This window comes from Nerophis lumbriciformis, linkage group LG12 (assembly GCF_033978685.3).
Source record: "Nerophis lumbriciformis linkage group LG12, RoL_Nlum_v2.1, whole genome shotgun sequence".
Lineage (NCBI taxonomy): Eukaryota > Metazoa > Chordata > Actinopteri > Syngnathiformes > Syngnathidae > Nerophis > Nerophis lumbriciformis.
The window spans coordinates 36,569,612-36,589,220 of NC_084559.2; the positions used below are offsets into that span (position 1 = coordinate 36,569,612).

Below are 19,609 nucleotides of genomic sequence, written 5' to 3' on the forward strand. Positions count from 1 at the left end.
CGTCCTGCCTATGCTACCAAAATAAGAGACTCAGAAAGCTGGCGTGCACAAGCTAGCAAGCTACGGAGTTTGCCGCCAATGTATTTCTTGTAAAGTGTATACAAACGAGTATGGAAGCTGGACAAATAAGATGCCAAATACCAACCAGTTTCATGTGGTATTGGACATAAAGGAGGACTTTTTTCTCCTCCATTTGAAAATGTGGACGTTATCATCACTACTGTCTGATTCCAATCAATGCAAGTCATCAGAATCAGGTAATACACCAACTTATATTCTTGTCTTTATGAAAGAAAGAAATCTATATGTGTTGAACATGCTTGTATTATCATTAAACACCTTTAGCTTGTTAACAAATACGTCTCTTTCATAAATAAATAGATATAATTCATATATATGAATGAGGTAGATCCCCTCGACTTGGTCAATTGAAAAGTAGCTCACCTGCAGAAAAAGTGTGGGCACCCCTGCTCTAAACGATCAAATGCACCTCCCTCACGCGACGACGGTGCCACATGTTTGCTACAAACTTTAAAACCGAGTTGGCCTTATTCTCTCTATAGACGGCTCTGTATCAAACAAACAAAAAAAGTCTGGCGCTATAGTCAGAGTAGTTTCTAAAGCGCAAAAATGAAAACTAAAGTAGTGAAACTGTATTTTCTTTAGTACTAAAATGTTCTGGACAGTTTATTTAAAGAACATATATATTATTATTTATTATTAACTTAGTTAGAACTCATTCATATCATTTGACAAGGTTTATCCTGTTAAACTGTAAGTAGGTTAGAAATGATTATTGAATGTGTGTAAAATCAAGAGTAAGATGACTAATTCAGTGTTAATATTTGAGTGGGTCCCGCCCCCTCTGTAGTGGAAAAGTTGGACCCCCAGGTCAAAAAGGTTAAGAACCCCTGAACAAATCAGGTGAGTTTATATGTGCAAACTCAAATTTACGTCTATTTGGATTACAATTAAGCCTTTAATTGTCATTGTGTGCAGTAACACAGATTTAACCAACACACACAAAAATGCAAATACATCTAAATCTGTGTGACAATGTGTACTTGCCGGTTATTGACAGAAAGCTTTTCATCAGCTTTTCTAAAGGAGATGGAAAACTCGACAGTGACTTTCTGAAAGCTTGGACTGGAGAAAGGCCAATGAAGGATATCGATCTGCCCGTCGGATGCCAGCATCCAGGTTGGACTGATCCAGACAGCAAATCAATGCACAACTGGCGCCCTCACGTGGCTCTGCTAAATGTTTACACTGTACACTCACCTGGAAAAATCCTGGAGGGACCGGACCCACTGGCATGCCCTCTCCTGGGGGGAGGCTCCCAAGCACGGGGCTGGGGGCTGCCGCTGCACTCTAAAGGAAGAGAGTAACACATATCACCTATGAAGCATCAGACAGGAAAAGAAACAATCTCCTGGTCTCTGTCCCAGTGAGTTCGGTTTTCTTTTTTCCTATGTTGGACACATTTATTTGGTTATTTGTTGATGTTTTGCAGGAGTTTGCCACATTATTGTACTACTACTGATCAATCCTAGTCAGCTATCACCTTTATATAAAACCTAAACATGTACCGTAAATTCCGAACTATAAGCCGCTAATTTTTCCCCACGCTTTGACGCCCTGGGTTCACGAGATTCACAAGGCACCAATAAATTTAGCCTTGTCACATCAGATCAATAAAATTGCCGCACAGGTCACAGTGGACCCATTAAATTGTTGTTGTTGTTAAATAGTAGTATTTGGCATGGCGCCAAGTTTTATTTTAGTTTTATTTTGTATATTCCAGAGAAACAGCGTCCTCTACAGCAGCTGTTTGATTTTGGTCTAACCTTTTTGTCATAATCACAGGAGCACTCTGCAAAAAAGCTAGTCAAAGATCATCTCTATGACAGCACTCCCTTTTTTAAAGAATCTGCTGCAAAAATAAGACTCTCTCACAAGTTTTTTTTAACTGAATTTGCAGGCCACCAGTCCAATAGTCGAAATGATGAGGACCTATAATGGTACCTTGAGGAACACCACTAGTATAACTAAAGAAGTTGAACAAATGACTGCTGACTGCTAAAGTAAACACACTACAGCAACACCTTGGTTACTAAAATCAAATAACAAAAAAATGTGTAACCACCAAAAAAGAAAGGACTTATAGTGGTGCCTTGAGGAACGCCTCAGTTAGGTAAATCACAAGTTTAGACCTCAGTATTGCTAGAAAGGTTAAAATGTCAATGCAGGGATCTGCCAGTGTGTTTACAGTGGTCCAAGTTCCTCTATACAACAGGAGCACTCCTGTGTTTTTAGGAATTTGCTGCTAAAATATTTGTACCCCAAATTTTAAACTGAACTCGGGGGCCAGAATGATGTCATTCCCGTGCCAGTATTTTTCCCACCTGTTGAATGGCACTGCATTAAATCAAACGCGCTGACACAATCATTCACTCATCCATTTAGCACGTTTTGGACTCACCCCCGTCATGAAGAAAACGTAGCAAAATGCTGACGGCGCAGCGCCAAAGTCAAAGACTATAGACCCGCTACAGGAATCCACCGCCTGTCCCGGGCCCCGAAATGCGCAGATATAAGAGAAGGACAAAGAGGGCGCTCAATGACTTTTACAGTAGGCTACTGTATGCCATGTTCCAGGCACAATCTTTTGTTAAATTTGCGCCTGTTTAAATATTTAATGTTTCAGTATGTACACTTACGACGTATGGACTTGTGTGGCCAATAATGTACAAAATAAATCCCCAAAATAGATGGGTGCAGCTAGTGTTGTACGGTATACCGGTACTAGTACAGTACCGCGATACTAATGAATCAAATGCCGGCCCTTTTTTTTAACGAGCATGATGGCGCGTTGTCGTCACGTTGTGACATTGCTGGTTTTACGAGCAGAGGAGCATGTTCGACAGCGCACAATCACGGAGTATTTACAAACCCCATTTCCATATGAGTTGGGAAATTGTCCTAGAAGTAAACATAAACGGAATACAATGAATTGCAAATCCTTTTCAACCCATATTCAATTGAATGCACTACAAAGACAAGATATTTGATGTTCAAACACATAAACTTTATTTTTTTTTTTGCAAATAATAATTAACTTAGAATTTCATGGCTGCAACACGTGCCAAAGTAGTTGGGAAAGGGCATGTTCACCACTCTGTTACATCACCTTTTCTTTTAACAACACTCAATAAACGATTGGGAACTGAGGAAACTAATTGTTGAAGCTTTGAAAGTGGAATTCTTTCCCATTCTTGTGTTATGTAGAGCTTCAGTTGTTCAACAGTCCGGTGTCTCCGCTGTCGTATCCTTTCTTGTGAAAGACTGAGCATTTTTTGGGAAGCTGTTTTATACCCAATCATGGCACCCACCTGTTCCCAATTAGCCTGCACACCTGTGGGATGTTCCAAATAAGTGTTTGATGAGCATTCCTCAACTTTATCAGTATTTATTGCCACCTTTCCCAACTTCTTTGTCACGTGTTGCTGGCTTCAAATTCTAAAATTAATGATTATTTGCAAAAAAAAAAAGTTTATCAGTTTGAACATTAAATATGTTGTCTTTGTAGCATATTCAACTGAATATGGGTTGAAAATGATTTGCAAATCATTGTATTCTGTTTATTTTTACATCTAACACAACTTCCCAACTCATATGGAAACGGGGTTTGTACAAGCAGACACAGTTTGTCGACAGAAAAGGGAGAATGGATGCATTTTGGCTTAAAAACTAAAGATAAAGGTGAAGTTATAACAGTGAAACGCCCTCAGGAAGAGGTGCTTTAAGTCATGGCTAGCTAGCTAGCGGCTAACGTTCATTCGCAGTCGGCAGTGTTTTAGCTTCTTCTAAATCACTAATCCTCAACTCCATTGTGACTAATAAAGTAAGTTTCTTACAAGTATCATCCCTGCAGGACGAGGAATAGCTAAACATGCTAAACATATACACACATAAACACAAACACACTTACACAATAGCTAAACCGGCGTTACAATGTAAACAAACGCCATGGGTGGATCTACACTGTAATGATACCAAATACAGGAGCGTATCCAGTCAATACTACTATGATTACATCGATATTTTTTAGTGTCACACACTCTTTTTTTGTTTATTTTAAATTTAAATAATCTTTTATTGCAATAAGAAACATATGTTTAATGTACTGTAAGATTTTTTGTTAAAATAAAGACAATAATGCCATTTTTTGTGGTCCCCTTTATTTAGAAAGGTATTGAATAGTACCGGTACCGATACCAATATATTGGTTTCGGGACAACCCTAGGCTTATATTTAGGTGCGCTCTATAGTCCGAAAACGACAATACTGATGAGTTGAGGAACATGCTTGGTGCCTTGTATCTGTTTTCAAGTATCCGCCCACACTATTTCTCTGATCCTTCACTCCCCCACTGAAGGCGATGTGCAACGGTGAAATTGGGCCCGATTCTCTGAAGTTTCCGCCGGCTGACTTTTTAGGTCACAGAGAAGCAAGGTTTAAAGAGCTGAGATAAAAGCAGGCTGATGACACTCGCCGCTCTTCCCTTTGTCTTCCATCTATGTCCACAGTGTCTATTTTGCTGATGCAAACGTATAGCTTTGGGACAACAGTAGACACAAAATTAGTCAACTTGTGTTGTGTAACAGATCAGCCTCAAGAGCGGAACTTTGGAAGCCTCCCCCCACTCGCCATTGCATGTTTCTTGCACCTTGGATTACCCAGAATGCATCTGCACTCCGGCAGCCTGGAGGTCTGCTGAGTTTGCCTTCATGCTCAGAGAGAGAGCAAAAGGGAGAGAGAGAGGAAAATGAGGACAAAGCAGAGATTATGTGCGAGTGTGTGGCGGTGTGCACTTTTTGTTTGTTTGTGTGTGTGTGTTGGGGGGATGCTAAAGGAGAAAAATATCTACCTGACCTGCTGACAAAGCAGCATTTCTCTTCAAATGAAGGAAGAAGAGAGAGAAACGAATAACAACAAAAACTAGCAAAAATGTCTGCCTGCCCCAGAGACCAGCACCGACATCTTTGAAGCAAAACCACCACGTTGTCCCATTTAGAAACGGGTCTAAACATAAACAAAGTAAAGTTAAAAGAAGAGCGTCAGAAGGAGAACACATATGAGAAGTAAGAATATTACGTTGGTGACGAGAGATTGGATTAATATTCAATGTGTTGAGAATTGCACGCAAGGTGATTGTTGCAGCAAATGACACAAAATGGATTGCACTGTTGACTCTCTAGTACGTTAGGGTATAAACAAGTGACATCAGCTACGGTACCAGCTTTCACAGATATATTTATAGGTATGTAGGTAGGTTTTTATTGTCATTGCACAAGTACAACGCAACTTTGTTTTCAGCACAAATCCGTTAAAGATTAGACCAACAAACAGTGTACAGGGTTACAGAATAGGAATGCCACAAGGCCCCCCATAAAAGATGGGAAAAAGGTAAATGCTGGGGGAGGAAGAGTAAAAAAATCTAGACTGGAATCCTAAGGGGGTCCAGTCTGGAGTGGGAAAAAAACCTCTATAGCAAAGCACATATACATATTACAACATACATTTCGAGACTTGCAACAGAAGGAAGGGATTGGGGGCTACGTTGACAGGCTGCAGCTCTTCAAGCGCTGCCCAGCTGTCCATCACACCTAGGGGATTCGCGTCAAAGGGCGTTGGATGAGGGGTGGGGTATGTGTGTATGGCGTATATTTTTTGTGGATGCATAAGTGTGTGTAAGCCCGTTGCGTGTCTCTGTTCCGCGGCCTTGGTGTTGTGCAGCCTCTAGTCAGTCTAAAGTCAACAACAACAGGTGTGTGTCCATGAGAAACAAGAAGGGAGTTTGTTGTGTCTTCGCCGCACTGTCCTTCGGGAGAGTCTCGAAGCCAGGGAAACAATCCAAGTTAGAATGTCTAGTATGCGAGTGAAAATATAATTTGCTTTTCACTCTAATTTGTCTATAACTGGTCCTCAAATTCATCCTGCGGGGCAGACATTCCGATGTTCTCCAAATCACAAGAGTGTCCACAGTTATTCCCGCATCCTCCAATCATTTGTGGCAGCTTTGGGGTACTTTGAAGACTTCCAATTTGCCGACAGTCCAGAGCAACGCTTACTCCAATCACCAGATGTCCTGTTGTCATAATTCCGAATAGGTGGATATCTTCACGTCCAGGGTCGCCAGGCACGTGGCACTCCTTCTCCCAAGAGTCCGTGGTGTGTCCAGCAACAACCGCTCCGTCACGACAAGCAGGTTCCCCCAAACCCAAGATCTTGTCAATTTCATTGAGGCCAGTTAATTAGTTCCAATGTTTAAATTTGGAGAGCAGTGCAAAAAGAGGCAACAAGAAAGTTAAGACAAGACAAGACAAAGAAGCAAGCAGGAGAGATAAGGGAGAGGAAAGGGGAGCGTCTGCCCTCGATGAGTGCCAGTGAGGTCAGAGGTCTGCAACCTGCGGCTCCCTTTTGGCTTGCCTTTGACACACAATTTCAATAAATAATGGCTATCCATCCATCCATCCATCCATCCATCTTCTTCCGCTTATCCGAGGTCGGGTCGCGGGGGCAGCAACCTAAGCAGGGAAGCCCAGACTTCCCTCTCCCCAGCCACTTCGTCCAGCTCTTCCCGGGGGATCCCGAGGCATTCCCAGGCCAGCCGGGAGACATAGTCTTCCCAACGTGTCCTGGGTCTTCCCCGTGGCCTCCTACCGGTCGGACGTGCCCTAAACACCTCCCTAGGGAGGCAATCGGGTGGCATCCTGACCAGATGCCCGAACCACCTCATCTGGCTCCTCTCGATGTGGAGGAGCAGCGGCTTTACTTTGAGTTCCCCCCGGATGACAGAGCTTCTCACCCTATCTCTAAGGGAGAGCCCTGCCACCCGGCGGAGGAAACTCATTTTGGCCGCTTGTACCTGTGATCTTGTACTTTCGGTCATAACCCAAAGCTCATGACCATAGGTGAGGATGGGAACGTAGATCGACCTGTAAATTGAGAGCTTTGCCTTCCGGCTCAGCTCCTTCTTCACCTCAACGGATCGATACAGCGTCCGCATTACTGAAGTACTCCGAGGTACTTGAACTCCTCCACTTGGGGCAGGGTCTCCTCCGCAACCCGGAGATGGCACTCCACCCTTTTCCGGGCGAGAACCATGGACTCGGACTTGGAGGTGCTGATTCTCATCCCAGTTGCTTCACACTCGGCTGCGAACCGATCCAGCGAGAGCTGAAGATTCTGGCCAGATGAAGCCATCAGGACCACATCATCTGCAAAAAGCAGAGTCCTAATCCTGCAGCCACCAAACCGGATCCCCTCAACGCCTTGACTGTGCCTAGAAATTCTGTCCATAAAAGTTATGAACAGAATCGGTGACAAAGGGCAGCCTTGGCTATTTAATTTTAATTCATACTATTTTGGGACGGCGTGGCGCAGTGGAAGAATGGCCGTGCGCGACCCGAGGGTCCCTGGTTCAATCCCCACCTAGTACCAACCTCGTCATGTCCGTTGTGTCCTGAGCAAGACACTTCACCCTTGCTCCTGATGGGTGCTGGTTAGCGCCTTGCATGGCAGCTCCCTCCATCAGTGTGTGAATGTGTGTGTGAATGGGTAAATGTGGAAGTAGTGTCAAAGCGCTTTGAGTACCTTGAAGGTAGAAAAGCGCTATACAAGTACAACCCATTTATTTTATTTAGTTGTTATTTAGGAGAGTTCTATGATTCTGTAATATAAAAATAAAACATATTTTGATATTTTGTCGATCAAAACGTATGTCACAAACGTATGTTGACGAAGTTGGTTCACGTGTGTGTTTAATATGTGGGGAGAAAATAGCAAACAACAACAAAAATCAAATGTTGAAGACATTTCCAGAACAAACACACAGCATTTGCGAAAATATACCCAGCTGGAGATGACCGAAAAAGAGCAGTTTCGGAACTGCTGCTGCGTTTCATTTCATAAATGCTATTTCATAAGTGTAGTGAAACTATAAGTGGTGTTATAGTCATTTTAGGGATCACACAGAGTTTGCGGCTCTCGGTGGGTTTATTTGGTGGGAAATGGGCTCAAATGGCTCTTTGTATGGTGAAAGTTGCCGACCCCTGCCCTAGAGCAGTGGTTCTCAAATGGGGGTACGCGTACCCCTGGGGGTACTTGAAGGTATGCCAAGGGGTACGTAAGAATTTAAAAAAATATTCTAAAAATAGCAACAATTCAAAAATCCCTTATAAATATATTTATTGAATAATACTTCAACAAAATATGAATGTAAGATCATAAACTGAACATTATTCAAGTAGGCTATTCCATTCATTACCATAAACCCAGAGTTTCCCCCATGCCATGATGGTTTGCCCTACCTGGCGGTGCCACACGGCACCAACTGTCAATCAACTATCGATGTAGAAAACAATGGAGGCTTGGTTAAAGCGTAGCAGTAATGCAGCTGAGACATGTGGACATGTTCCATAAATATTGATGTTAAAGATTTCTTTTTTGTGTGAAGAAATGTTTAGAATTAAGTTCATGAATGCAGATGGATCTCTATTACAATCCCCAAAGAGGGCACTTTAAGTTGATGATTACTTCTATGTGTAGAAATCTTTATTTATAATAATTTTTCAACAAGTTTTTAGTTATTTGTATATCTTTTTTTTTACTTCTTTATCTCTTTTTTTCAACCAAAAATGCCTTGCTCTGATTAGGGGGTACTTGAATTTAAAAAATTTTCACAGGGGGTACATCACTGAAAAAAGGTTGAGAACTACTGCCCTAGAGCATTTAAAAAATCCCATAAATGTACGATAATTTGACCCCGTCAATACATGGCTCTGAGTAAAAACACAATCAAACTAAGCCTGCTATCGTGCATTGAATCTTCGTTCAATGAATGTTCTGCAATTTGTCGTCCCCAAAGTAAGAACTGAACTGGGCAAGAAAGCATTTAGGTTTTCAGCACCGAAGGCTTGGAATAACCTACAATCGAACATTAAACTTCAAACCCTAGTTACGTTGAATGAGTTTAAATCTTCTGTGAAAGGATTCCAGTCTACCTTGTCTGTATGCACATGTGTCACGTGAGCAAGTTTTAATGTTGTAAATGTAATGTTTTATGTATTTGTTTACTGTTTTTAATGTAACCTTGCTGCTGCCCTCTTGGCCAGGTCTCCCTTGGAAAAGAGATCTTTGATCTCAATGGGATTTTACCTGGTTAAATAAAGGCTAATAATAATTGCCTACTGGCCAATAGGGGTCATTTTATGCACAACCAACGTTTCTTACCTGTTGGCACCTGTGTTTGTGTATTTGGGATCCCTATAACGCTTGAACATTTGAATCAAAACCATAGAGGCATGGTGGAGATATGAATAAAACACCGTTGCCTCTTTCCAAACGAGCTGTTGGGATTTCGAGACTTCAGCGACGTATTTTACCTTAGTTACGTCAGCAGATATCTCGCTTCCTGCTTCATCCAGTTGCAGTCTAAAGCTGTAGTCAGTAAGTTTCTCCGTTTTCTCTATCCTCTTGTTGTGGGACAGACTGGCTCGTACATGCACATGTGTGCTAACCTCCCCCGCTTTTGCCATTTCTAATAAGAAAGTAGCGTATAGTTCTAACCTATTTCCGTCAGTAGACTCCGTATGGCAGCTCTAAAAACGACAACATGGCTGGCGGGGTGGAGACGCAGTCAAAGTGGGCTCGGCCTGGAGGAGGGCTTCGTCAAGTAAATAAGAAACGGCACAGTCTGAAGAGACAGTCAGAAAGCGGCTTGAAAATGGTCTGTAAAAAAGACCATCTTGCAAATCAATGCAAAACTTGGGCCAAAGCACCACCATTACACATACTTGCCAACCCTCCCGAATTTTCCGGGAGACTACCGAATTTCAGTGCCACTCCCAAAAATCTCCCGGGACAACCATTCTCCCCAAAATCTCCCAATTTCCAGCCGGACAACTATATTGGGGGCGTGTGTTAAAGGTACTGCCTTTAGCGTTGTCTCTCACCTGAAAAAGAGACTATTATATATGTCTCCGTTATCCATAGGTTTATCTATAAGCCATAAAGTAAGCAGGCACGGAGTTATTTTTCGGCGTGTGTTTATTCCAGCCGGCATGTTAATACACTGACACACAACATCCGGATTCCCATCATGCATTGCTTCAAAACTACGGCAAGTTGTAATATCCAAAATTTCCAGCCGGACAAACAATATTGGGGGTGTGCCTTAAAGGCACTGCCTTTAGCGTCCTCTCACCTGAAAAGGAGACTATTATATATGTCTCCGTTATCCATAGGTTTATCTATAACCCATAACACGGTGGCCGAATGGATATAGTCAACTCATGAACGGTCAGAGAAGCACAAGGCGGCGGCAACGCAGTATTATGGGGCACCTTGCAAGCAACATTCCGTTCTCATTTGCGGATGTTTTCAACATATCCGTGAAGGATATGTTTCCCGGATTCAGAGATCGCTTGCCAGTACTCAAATTGCAGAACAAAGGCTACTCAAATAGTGAAAGGTAAGTGTTTTTTTTTTTTAAGTAAGCAGCAAGTACAGTACAGTTAGTAGAACAACTGTGTTTTCATTACTGTTTATTGTACCATATATATATATATATATATATATATATATAAATATAAGAAATACTTTAATTTGAGTGAATTCTAGCTATACATATACTCCTCCCCCTTAACCCCCAGCCCCCCCCCCCCCAGCCCCCCCACACCCCCGCCCACCCCCACACCCCAATCTCCAGAATTCGGAGGTCTCAAGGTTGGCAAGTATGCCATTACATGTTATGTGTGACCCCCTTAAAGGTAAAGTTGCATAACATGCCATATTGTATATAATATGTGGTAATATTTTACTGTAAGATGACTGTCTTGTAAATGGTCCTGAAAGAGAGAGACTGTCCTACATTCAGGTCAATACGAGTCTTTGATTTTCTCAATCAATACCAATAAAGAGATACAAAGATACAGTAGTGGAGGTGTGCATACGTGGGAGCTGTAGAGTGAAAAGGACGACTCTGGGTCAGTCTGCGTTCTCAGTGAAGGCCTCACATCTGTGGAACTCTTTGCCACTGGAGTTAAAGTCACAGTTGGACATTAAACTTTTCTCCACAAAACTGAAAAAGTGGCTTAAGGAAAATCAGAAGTGTGAGCACTAGAACTGGGTGTAGTAATGGACAAATGGGGCCATTTATTGTTAATGTATTTTTATTTTGTACTTATCTTAATCTTTTTGTATGTGTTTTTCATGGAGATGTCCGATAATGGCTTTTTTTGCCGATAACCGATATTCCGATATTGTCCAACTCTTAATTACCGATTCCGATATCAACCGATACCGATATATACAGTCGTGGAATTAACACATTATTATGCCTAATTTTGTTGTGATGCCCCACTGGATGCATTAAACAATGTAACTTTACCATGAATTGATTAAACAAGTTGAAAAACTTATTCGGGTGTTACCATTTAGTGGTCAATTGTACGGAATATGTACTGTACTGTGCAATCTACTAATACACGTTTCAATCAATCAATCAATCAATCAATCAATCAATCAATCAAAAACAAGGTTCTCTAAAATAAGAGAACAACTTCAACTCAAGTTATGGAAAAAAGTGCCAACATGGCACTGCCATATTTATTATTGAAGTCACAAAGTGCATTATTTTTTTTAACATGCCTCAAAACAGCAGCTTGGAATTTGGGACATGCTCTCCATGAGATAATCCTACTACCCACTACAACTATGGGAAACACTATACTTTGACTTTCACAAAGTGCATTATTTTGTATTTTTTTTATACATGCCTCAGAAACAACAGCTACAAAAACAATGAAGGCACACAGCTTCAGTCCAGAGTATAATAGAGCATACTTATTAGTGATTCCCAGAGCCCCCCCAACAACCCACATATGCGGTCCTCTCCAAGATTTCTCATAGTCATTCACATCGACGTCCCACTGGGGTGAGTTTTTCCTTGCCCTTATGTGGGCTCTGTACAGAGGATGCCGTTGTGGCTTGTGCAGCCCTTTGAGACACTTGTGATTTAGGGCTATATAAATAAACATTGATTGATTGATACTTGCCAACCTTAAGACCTCCGAATTTATCGGCCGATATTATCGGACATCTCTAGTTTTTCACTTTTCTCAACTTTTTTTTAAAAGCCTAACCAGAAACGAGGGTTGCAAATTAGCCTTTGGCTAGAAGTCTTATGTACTTTGACATATGTTACCTATGAGTAGCAATGTTTAATTGTACTGTCCCTGTCAAAAAAAATAAATAAAAAAATAATAATAATACAATTTTGGTAAATGTTCTTTGTGTAATTCTTGGGGCAAGAATGCAATATTTCAAGATGAGTCAAGAAAATACGACTGCTAAACCATCTCTAACCATTCGTCAAATCATTATAAAACACAAATACGGCGTGGCGCTATTGGGAGAGTGGCCATGACAGCAACCTGACGGTTCCTGGTTCGATCCCCAGGTTATTCTCTACACATTATGTATATATTCGTATATATATGATAGATTTTTTGTCGCTATCTTAGTCTATTTATACCTGCATTGTCCTTTCCATCCTTACACTTTCCATCATTGTAACTGAGCTACTGTGTTGAACAATTTCCCTTGTGGATCATTAAAGTTTGTCTAAGTCTAAGTCTAAGTCCAAGGTTCTACTAACCTAGTCACGTCCGTTGTGTCCTTGAGCAAGACACTTCACCCTTGCTCCTGATGGGTCGTGGTTAGGGCCTTGCATGGCAGCTCCGGCCATCAGTGTGTGAATGTGTGTGTGAATGGGTGAAAGTGAAAATAGTGTCAAAGCGCTTTGAGTACTTTAAAGGTAGAAAAGTGCTATACAAGTATAACCCGTTTACCATTTACCATTTACAGTATATCTTCATTACCTATGTCTCAACATGCCCTTATCCTATCCTATGTGGGCAAGAGGCGGGCTGCGCTCTGGACCAGTTGCCAGTCAATCACAGGAGATATATAAGTAGCACAAAAGCAGTAGTTTTAAGGCACCAACCCTGCGACGATACTTTGCTACCCTAAACGTGCTTCTATATTCTACTGATGGTCTTGTTAGTCCTGTCTCTATATTACTACTGCATTTGGTGGCAGAAACAGTCTTGTGCACATTTTGAAACAAACTTGGTGGGTTGATAGAAACCACTTGAGGTGAGGCTGATCCCTCTCTACATAGTGCTTCCCTGTAGAGAACACTAAACATTTGTTCGACATTTCAATGTAGTGCAATTACACAACAGCACACCACTGTAAAAACTAATCAGAAAGCACAGAACACACTACACACTCCACCAATCCCATCACTGTTATGTCCCAGCAATCACTGCAATACCTAATGAGATAACACACCATGGGCACAATCTACTAAAGGTTTGTGTAGCTGCCAACACAGACAGTTTAAGTAATTTCATATATATTATATATATATATATATATACACCTGTTGTGGTTATATACAGTGTATACATTATTCTATTCATTATATATTGTTTTTGTACAAAACCCAAAACCAGTGAAGTTGGCACGTTGTGTAAATTGTAAATAAAAACAGAATACAATGATTTGCAAATCCTTTTCATCCTTTATATTTAATTGAATAAACTGCAAAGACAAGATATTTAATGTTTTTTTTTTTTTTTGCAAATAATCATTAACTTAGAATGTAAATTCGAATGCAGCTTAACATTTGGTCTGCTACGTTCGACTGGAGGGAGCAACAGTTTACCGAATTAAAACACATGCAAACTTGGTAGGGCTGGCAAAGCTGATCTAATCAGCTCGTGCGCGGATAATTACGTCTCTTAAATGAGCAAAATAGAGCAATCCATTGAGTGTCTGCCTTCCTGTATAGTATATGCAGAATACAGTATATGCTTATAAAGTTAAAGTTAAAGTTAAAGCTCCAATGATTGTCACACACACACTAGGTGTGGCGAAATTATTCTCTGCATTTGACCCATCACCCTTGATCACCCCCTGGGAGGTGATGGGAGCAGTGAGCAGCAGCGGGGGCCGCGCCCGGGAATCATTTTTGGTGATTTATCCCCCAATTCCAACCCTTGATGCTGAGTGCCAAGCAGGGAGGTAATGGGTCCCATTTTTATAGTCTTTGGTATGACTCGGCCGGGGTTTGAACTCACGACCAACCCATCTCAGGGCGGACACTCTAACCACTAGGCCACTGAGTTAGTTATAATGAGAGCGCCCACAATATTAGGAGGAGGAGATGCAAATATAATCATTTAGCACTCACATTGTGATTCTTCAAGCCTGAAACTTTTCTGCGGCCGCTGTTTAGTATCTATATTTAGCACGTTTGAAAAGTGCGTGCAAACTGGCTTTGCCGCAGTCAGAAGGAGGCGATCACTGCAATACAGCAGAAGACGGAGGGATAGGATATTCCAAGCTTATACAGTATTTCTGTCAGTAAGAAATATAACCATCTTTGAGCTGACTAATGACTTAAGAACTGATTTAAAGACAGCACACAAACACCAAAACAATGGTGTCTGCTTTCGGGTTTTCTTTAATAGCATTCATTTTTCCAATCTTCAAGATGTATTATCATTACTCACTATTATTATCACAGTTTTTGCTCGTTGAAAATACTGATTGTACGCACCTTCAGCGCTCTGAAAATAGGTTATGTTGTCTAGATTGCAATTTTATATTACAGAAAAGATGGTACATATCAGTGTTTTACAACCTTTTTTGAGCCAAGGCACATTTATTCCACTCAAGTCACACCACTAACAGAAAATGTTAAAAATGAAACTCAGTAGCCTATATTGATATAATAAAGTAGGGTTGTCCCGATTCCAATATTTTGGTACCGGTACTAAATACTAAATATTTCGATACTTTTCGATACTTTTCTAAATAAAGGGGTACCACAAAAAATTGCATTATTGGCTTTATTTGAACAAAAAATCTTACGGTACATTAAACATATGTTTCTTATTGCAATTTTGTGAATTTAGTGAACATACTAGACAACCTTTTTTTTATTAGTAAGTAAGCAAACAAAGGCTCCTAATTTAGCTGCTGACGTATGCAGTAACATATTGTGTCATTTTTCATTCTATTATTTAGTCAAGATTATAAAGGACAAGCTGTAAAAATGAATTATTAATCTACTTGTTCATTTACTGTTAATATCTGGTTATTTTCTCTTTTAACATGTTCTATCTACACTTCTGTTAAAATGTAATAATCACTTATTCTTCTGTTGTTTGAATGCTTTACATTAGTTTTGGATGATACCACAAATTTAGGTATTGATCCAATACCAAGTAGTTACAGGATCATACATTGGTCATATTTATTTAAGTTCTCATGTGTCCAGGGACGTATTTCCTGAGTTTCTAAACATACATTTTTAAAAAAGAAAAAAAGATTTTGTGATGCTAAAAAATAGCGATGTAATCATAGTAGTATCTACTAGATACGCTCCTTGGTATCATTACAGTGGATGTCAGGTGACGCTGGTGAGCTATTGTATCCTCCTACGGTGTCTAGTGAAACATGTTTAGCTATTCCTCGTCCTGCAGGGATGATACTTGTAAGAAACTTACTTTATTTGTCGCCATGGAGGCAAGGATTAGTGATTTAGAAGTAGCTAAAACACTGCCGACTGTGGATGGATGTTAGCCGTGAGCTTGCGAGCCATATCTTAAAGTACCTCTTCCTGAGGTCGTTTCAGTGTAATAACTTCACCTTTATCGTCGGTTTTTAACCCAAAATGCGTTCGTTCTCCCTTTTCTGTCCACTCACCGTGTCTGCTTGTAAGTACTCCGTGATTGTGCGCTGCCGAACATGCTCGTCTGCTTGTAAACCCAGCAATGTCCCGACGTGACGGTGCGCCCGTTAAAAAGGGCGGGGGAGAGAACCAGTACTTTTTAGAGGTGGTATAGTACCGAGTATGATTCATTAGTATCGCGGTGCTATACTAGTGCTGGTATACCGTACAACCCCATAATAAAGTCGTTCTCATCAAATACATGATGCAATTGTTCGATATGAATTTAAACTATAAACATAACCATCCATGCATCACTAATTTCCTTGTCTCAAATTAGACATAGGAACCTGCTGCCACCTACTGATATTGAGAAGATTTACATGGTTACTCTGCCGATTTCTAGACAGCAACAACGACACATTATTTGCGGATTATAATTATTGGTTTGCAAAAAATATTGTTTAGACCAATTACCGTATTTTCCGGACCATTGGGCTCACCGGATTATAAAGCACACTGCCGATGAGAGGGTCTAGTCAGGTCTTTTTCCATACAAAAAGCGCACCAGATTATAAGGCGCATTAAAGGGGTCATATTATGATTTTTTTTCTAAATGTAAAACACTTCCTTGTGGTCTACATAACATGTAGTGGTGGTTCTTTGGTCAAAATGTTGCTTAGATTATGTTTTACAGATCATCTTCAAGTCGCTTTCTGACAGTTGCTTCAGGATGCGCCGTTTTGTGGGCGGTCTTATTTACGTGGCTCACCTTCGACAGCGTCTTCTCCCCGTCATCTTTGTTGTAGCGGTGTAGCGTGCAAGGACGGGTGTGGAAGAAGTGTCAAAAGATGGAGCTAACTGTTTTAATGACATTCAGACTTTACTTCAATCAACAACGGAGCAGCATCTCCTCATCCGTGGCTCACTAGTGCAACAACGCCGGAAATGTGTCCCGTGAAATAAACGTTCGACTGGAACTCTCTAATAACTAAAGTTCCGTGGGTGAAACATGTAAACCCACTACACTGGTAGTTTTTAGCGCTTCTATAGCGAGATATAAGTTAGAACTTTACGCTACTTTATATTAGAAATGGCAACAGCAGAGGATGAATGTCCCATAACAAGAAGATAGAGAAAAAGAAGAAGCTTATGACTACGGCATTGGCACAGACTACAGTGGCAGACGTGCGCAAATTTTCAGGACTTATGCAGATCCCAAATACACATCAACAGGCATAATATTGCGAAACAAAACAACAGATAATATGTCTGCTAATCGGTGCCATTTTGCGGTCCTTATACACACACCATAGTAATATTTGTATCTCTGACTACGGTAGCTGTAATGGGCCGACAATCCATCAAGCGGTGCGGCTTCAAAGTCATACTAAAACATTTTGACAGAATTTTGAGCGCCGTGTGTAATGTTCTTTATTCTCAATGGAACGTTTAAAGTTTTGGTGGCATTTACTGGCCTCATCTTGCAGTCTACACATATCTCTAATGTGTGACTACCATCTACTGGTCACACTCATCATTACACCATGTACCAAATAAAATTGCTTCGAGGTCGGTAAGCACAACCAGAATTATTCCGTACATTAGGTGCACCGGGTTATAAGGCGCACTGTCGATTTTTGAGAAAATGAAAGGATTTTAAGTAGAGATGTCCGATAATATCGGCAGGCCGATATCATCGGTCGATAAATGCGTTAAAATGTAATATCGGAAATTATCGGTATCGGTTTTTTTATTATCGGTATCGTTTTTTTGTTTTTTTTTATTAAATCAACATAAAAAACACAAGATACACTTACAATTAGTGCACCAACCCAAAAAAACCTCCCTCCCCCATTTACACTCATTCACACGCATTCACACAAAAGGGTTGTTTCTTTCTGTTATTAATATTCTGGTTCCTACATTATATATCAATATATATCAATACAGTCTGCAAGGGATACAGTCCGTAAGCACACATGATTGTGCGTGCTGCTGGTCCACTAATAGTACTAACCTTTAACAGTTAATTTTACTAATTTTCATTAATTACTACTTTCAATGTAACTGTTTTTATATTGTTTTCCTTTCTTTTGTATTCAAGAAAATTATTTTAATTCATTTATCTTATTTTATTAATTTTTTTAAAAAGTACCTTATCTTCACCATACCTGGTTGTCCAAATTAGGCATAATAATGTGTTAATTCCACGACTGCATATATCTGTTGATATCGGTATCGGTTGATATCGGTATCTGTAATTAAAGAGTTGGACAATATCGGAATATCGGCAAAAAGCCATTATCGGACATCCCTAATTTTAAGTGCACCTTATAGTCCGAAAAATATGGTAGGTGAAATTGTATGATTTCCCACGGCACACAAGACAATATTTCACGACACACTAGTGCAGACTTGGGCAAATTAAGGCCTGGGGGCCACATGCGGCCCGTTAAGCTTTTCAATCTGGCCCGCCGGACATTCCCAAATAATTGTTTTTAGATCTTTAAGATGGAAACTGTAGCTGCTATTATGATCACAAAAGGGACTACAAACAAGGATGACTTAGGGGACTTCATTGGTCACATGGTCTAAACCAGACCTGGGCAAATTAGACTCGCCCCGTTAAGATTTTCAATCCCCAAAAATGTTTTTAGATGTTTAAGATCGAAAATGTAGCCGCCATTAAGATGTGCAGTGATGTTTTCAAATGATCGTAAGTCTTGAACTATACAAAGTATTTCAATGGTTGGACTCTGTGCTTTTGCATGATATTCTAGTTACTAAGGTAATCTAAGTCACAGCAGGCACCAAGCAGTGTGGGTGGGGAGCGTTTCCACAGAGTGTTTCCAGAGTGTCAGCCTGAAATGCAGGTGTCAGGGACAGACGCGGAAGGAGATTTTCACAACAAAGTTCTAAAGCTTAGTGATGTATCAGATATATCAGATTGTAGGTGGGTTTATTTGTACCCTTCGCGTTCATATTTCGCTGTTTTGTTGCATTTTTGTTGCATTTCGCTTGATTGTAAAATATGTCAATGGAGAGTGGGTGTGATGTTCATATGTTGTCAATATTCAGTGTTTTATCCTTCATAGTTAATATTGTAAATCCCACATTCTTTATTTTCATGTACATTCTGGGTGTCTCATTCAGTAAACATTTTTTAAATTCCATTCCTTTTTTTAAGGCGGTCTGTCATAATGTTTTGAGCATTCAATCAGACATTATGGTGAGGTTTTGTATTAGTGTTCCTAAAAATAGATATACCGGCCCCCAGACACATTTCTTTCTCTAAATTTGGCCCCCAAGTCAATATAATTGCCCAGGCCTGTACTAGTGGTTGAAAAACACTGATTTACTGTATATGCACACTGCATGTTGAACAACATTGCAAAACACTACACGTTGGAGAGCGAGACAACATCAATGTGGAGGGAAATGAGTGTCTCCATGGTGACAGTTGGTACACATGCAAAAAAACTCATTTAAAAAGGGTGGTGTGCACCACTTTTGTTGATGTGTGAGGGAGCAGGGTTGGGGTGGGGGTGGGGTTTGGTGGTAGCAGGGGTGTATAATGTAGCCCGGAAGAGTCAGGGCTGCATGGGATTCTGGGTATTTGTTCTGTTGTGTTAAGGTGCAGATGTTCTCCCGAAATGTGTTTGTCATCCTTGTTTGGTTTTGGTTCAAAGTGTGGCGCATTATTAGTAAGAGTGTTAAAGTTGTTTTATATGGCCACCGTCAGTGTAACCTATGTGGCTGTTGACCAAGTATGCCTTGCTGTCACTTTCGTGTGCA

General features: G+C 40.6%; 1 protein-coding gene across 5 annotated transcripts in view; it reads right to left on the reverse strand.

Annotated features, from left to right (window-relative positions):
• Positions 1–19,609, reverse strand: part of ssbp2b (single stranded DNA binding protein 2b) — a 316,774-nt gene that overhangs the window by 21,151 nt on the left and 276,014 nt on the right. For all 5 annotated transcript variants that reach the window (XM_061986544.1, XM_061986545.1, XM_061986546.1 and 2 more), the window contains one exon: positions 1,282–1,371. In XM_061986544.1, coding sequence (XP_061842528.1) covers positions 1,282–1,371 — 90 coding nt within the window. The remainder of the gene's footprint in view (positions 1–1,281; positions 1,372–19,609) is intronic.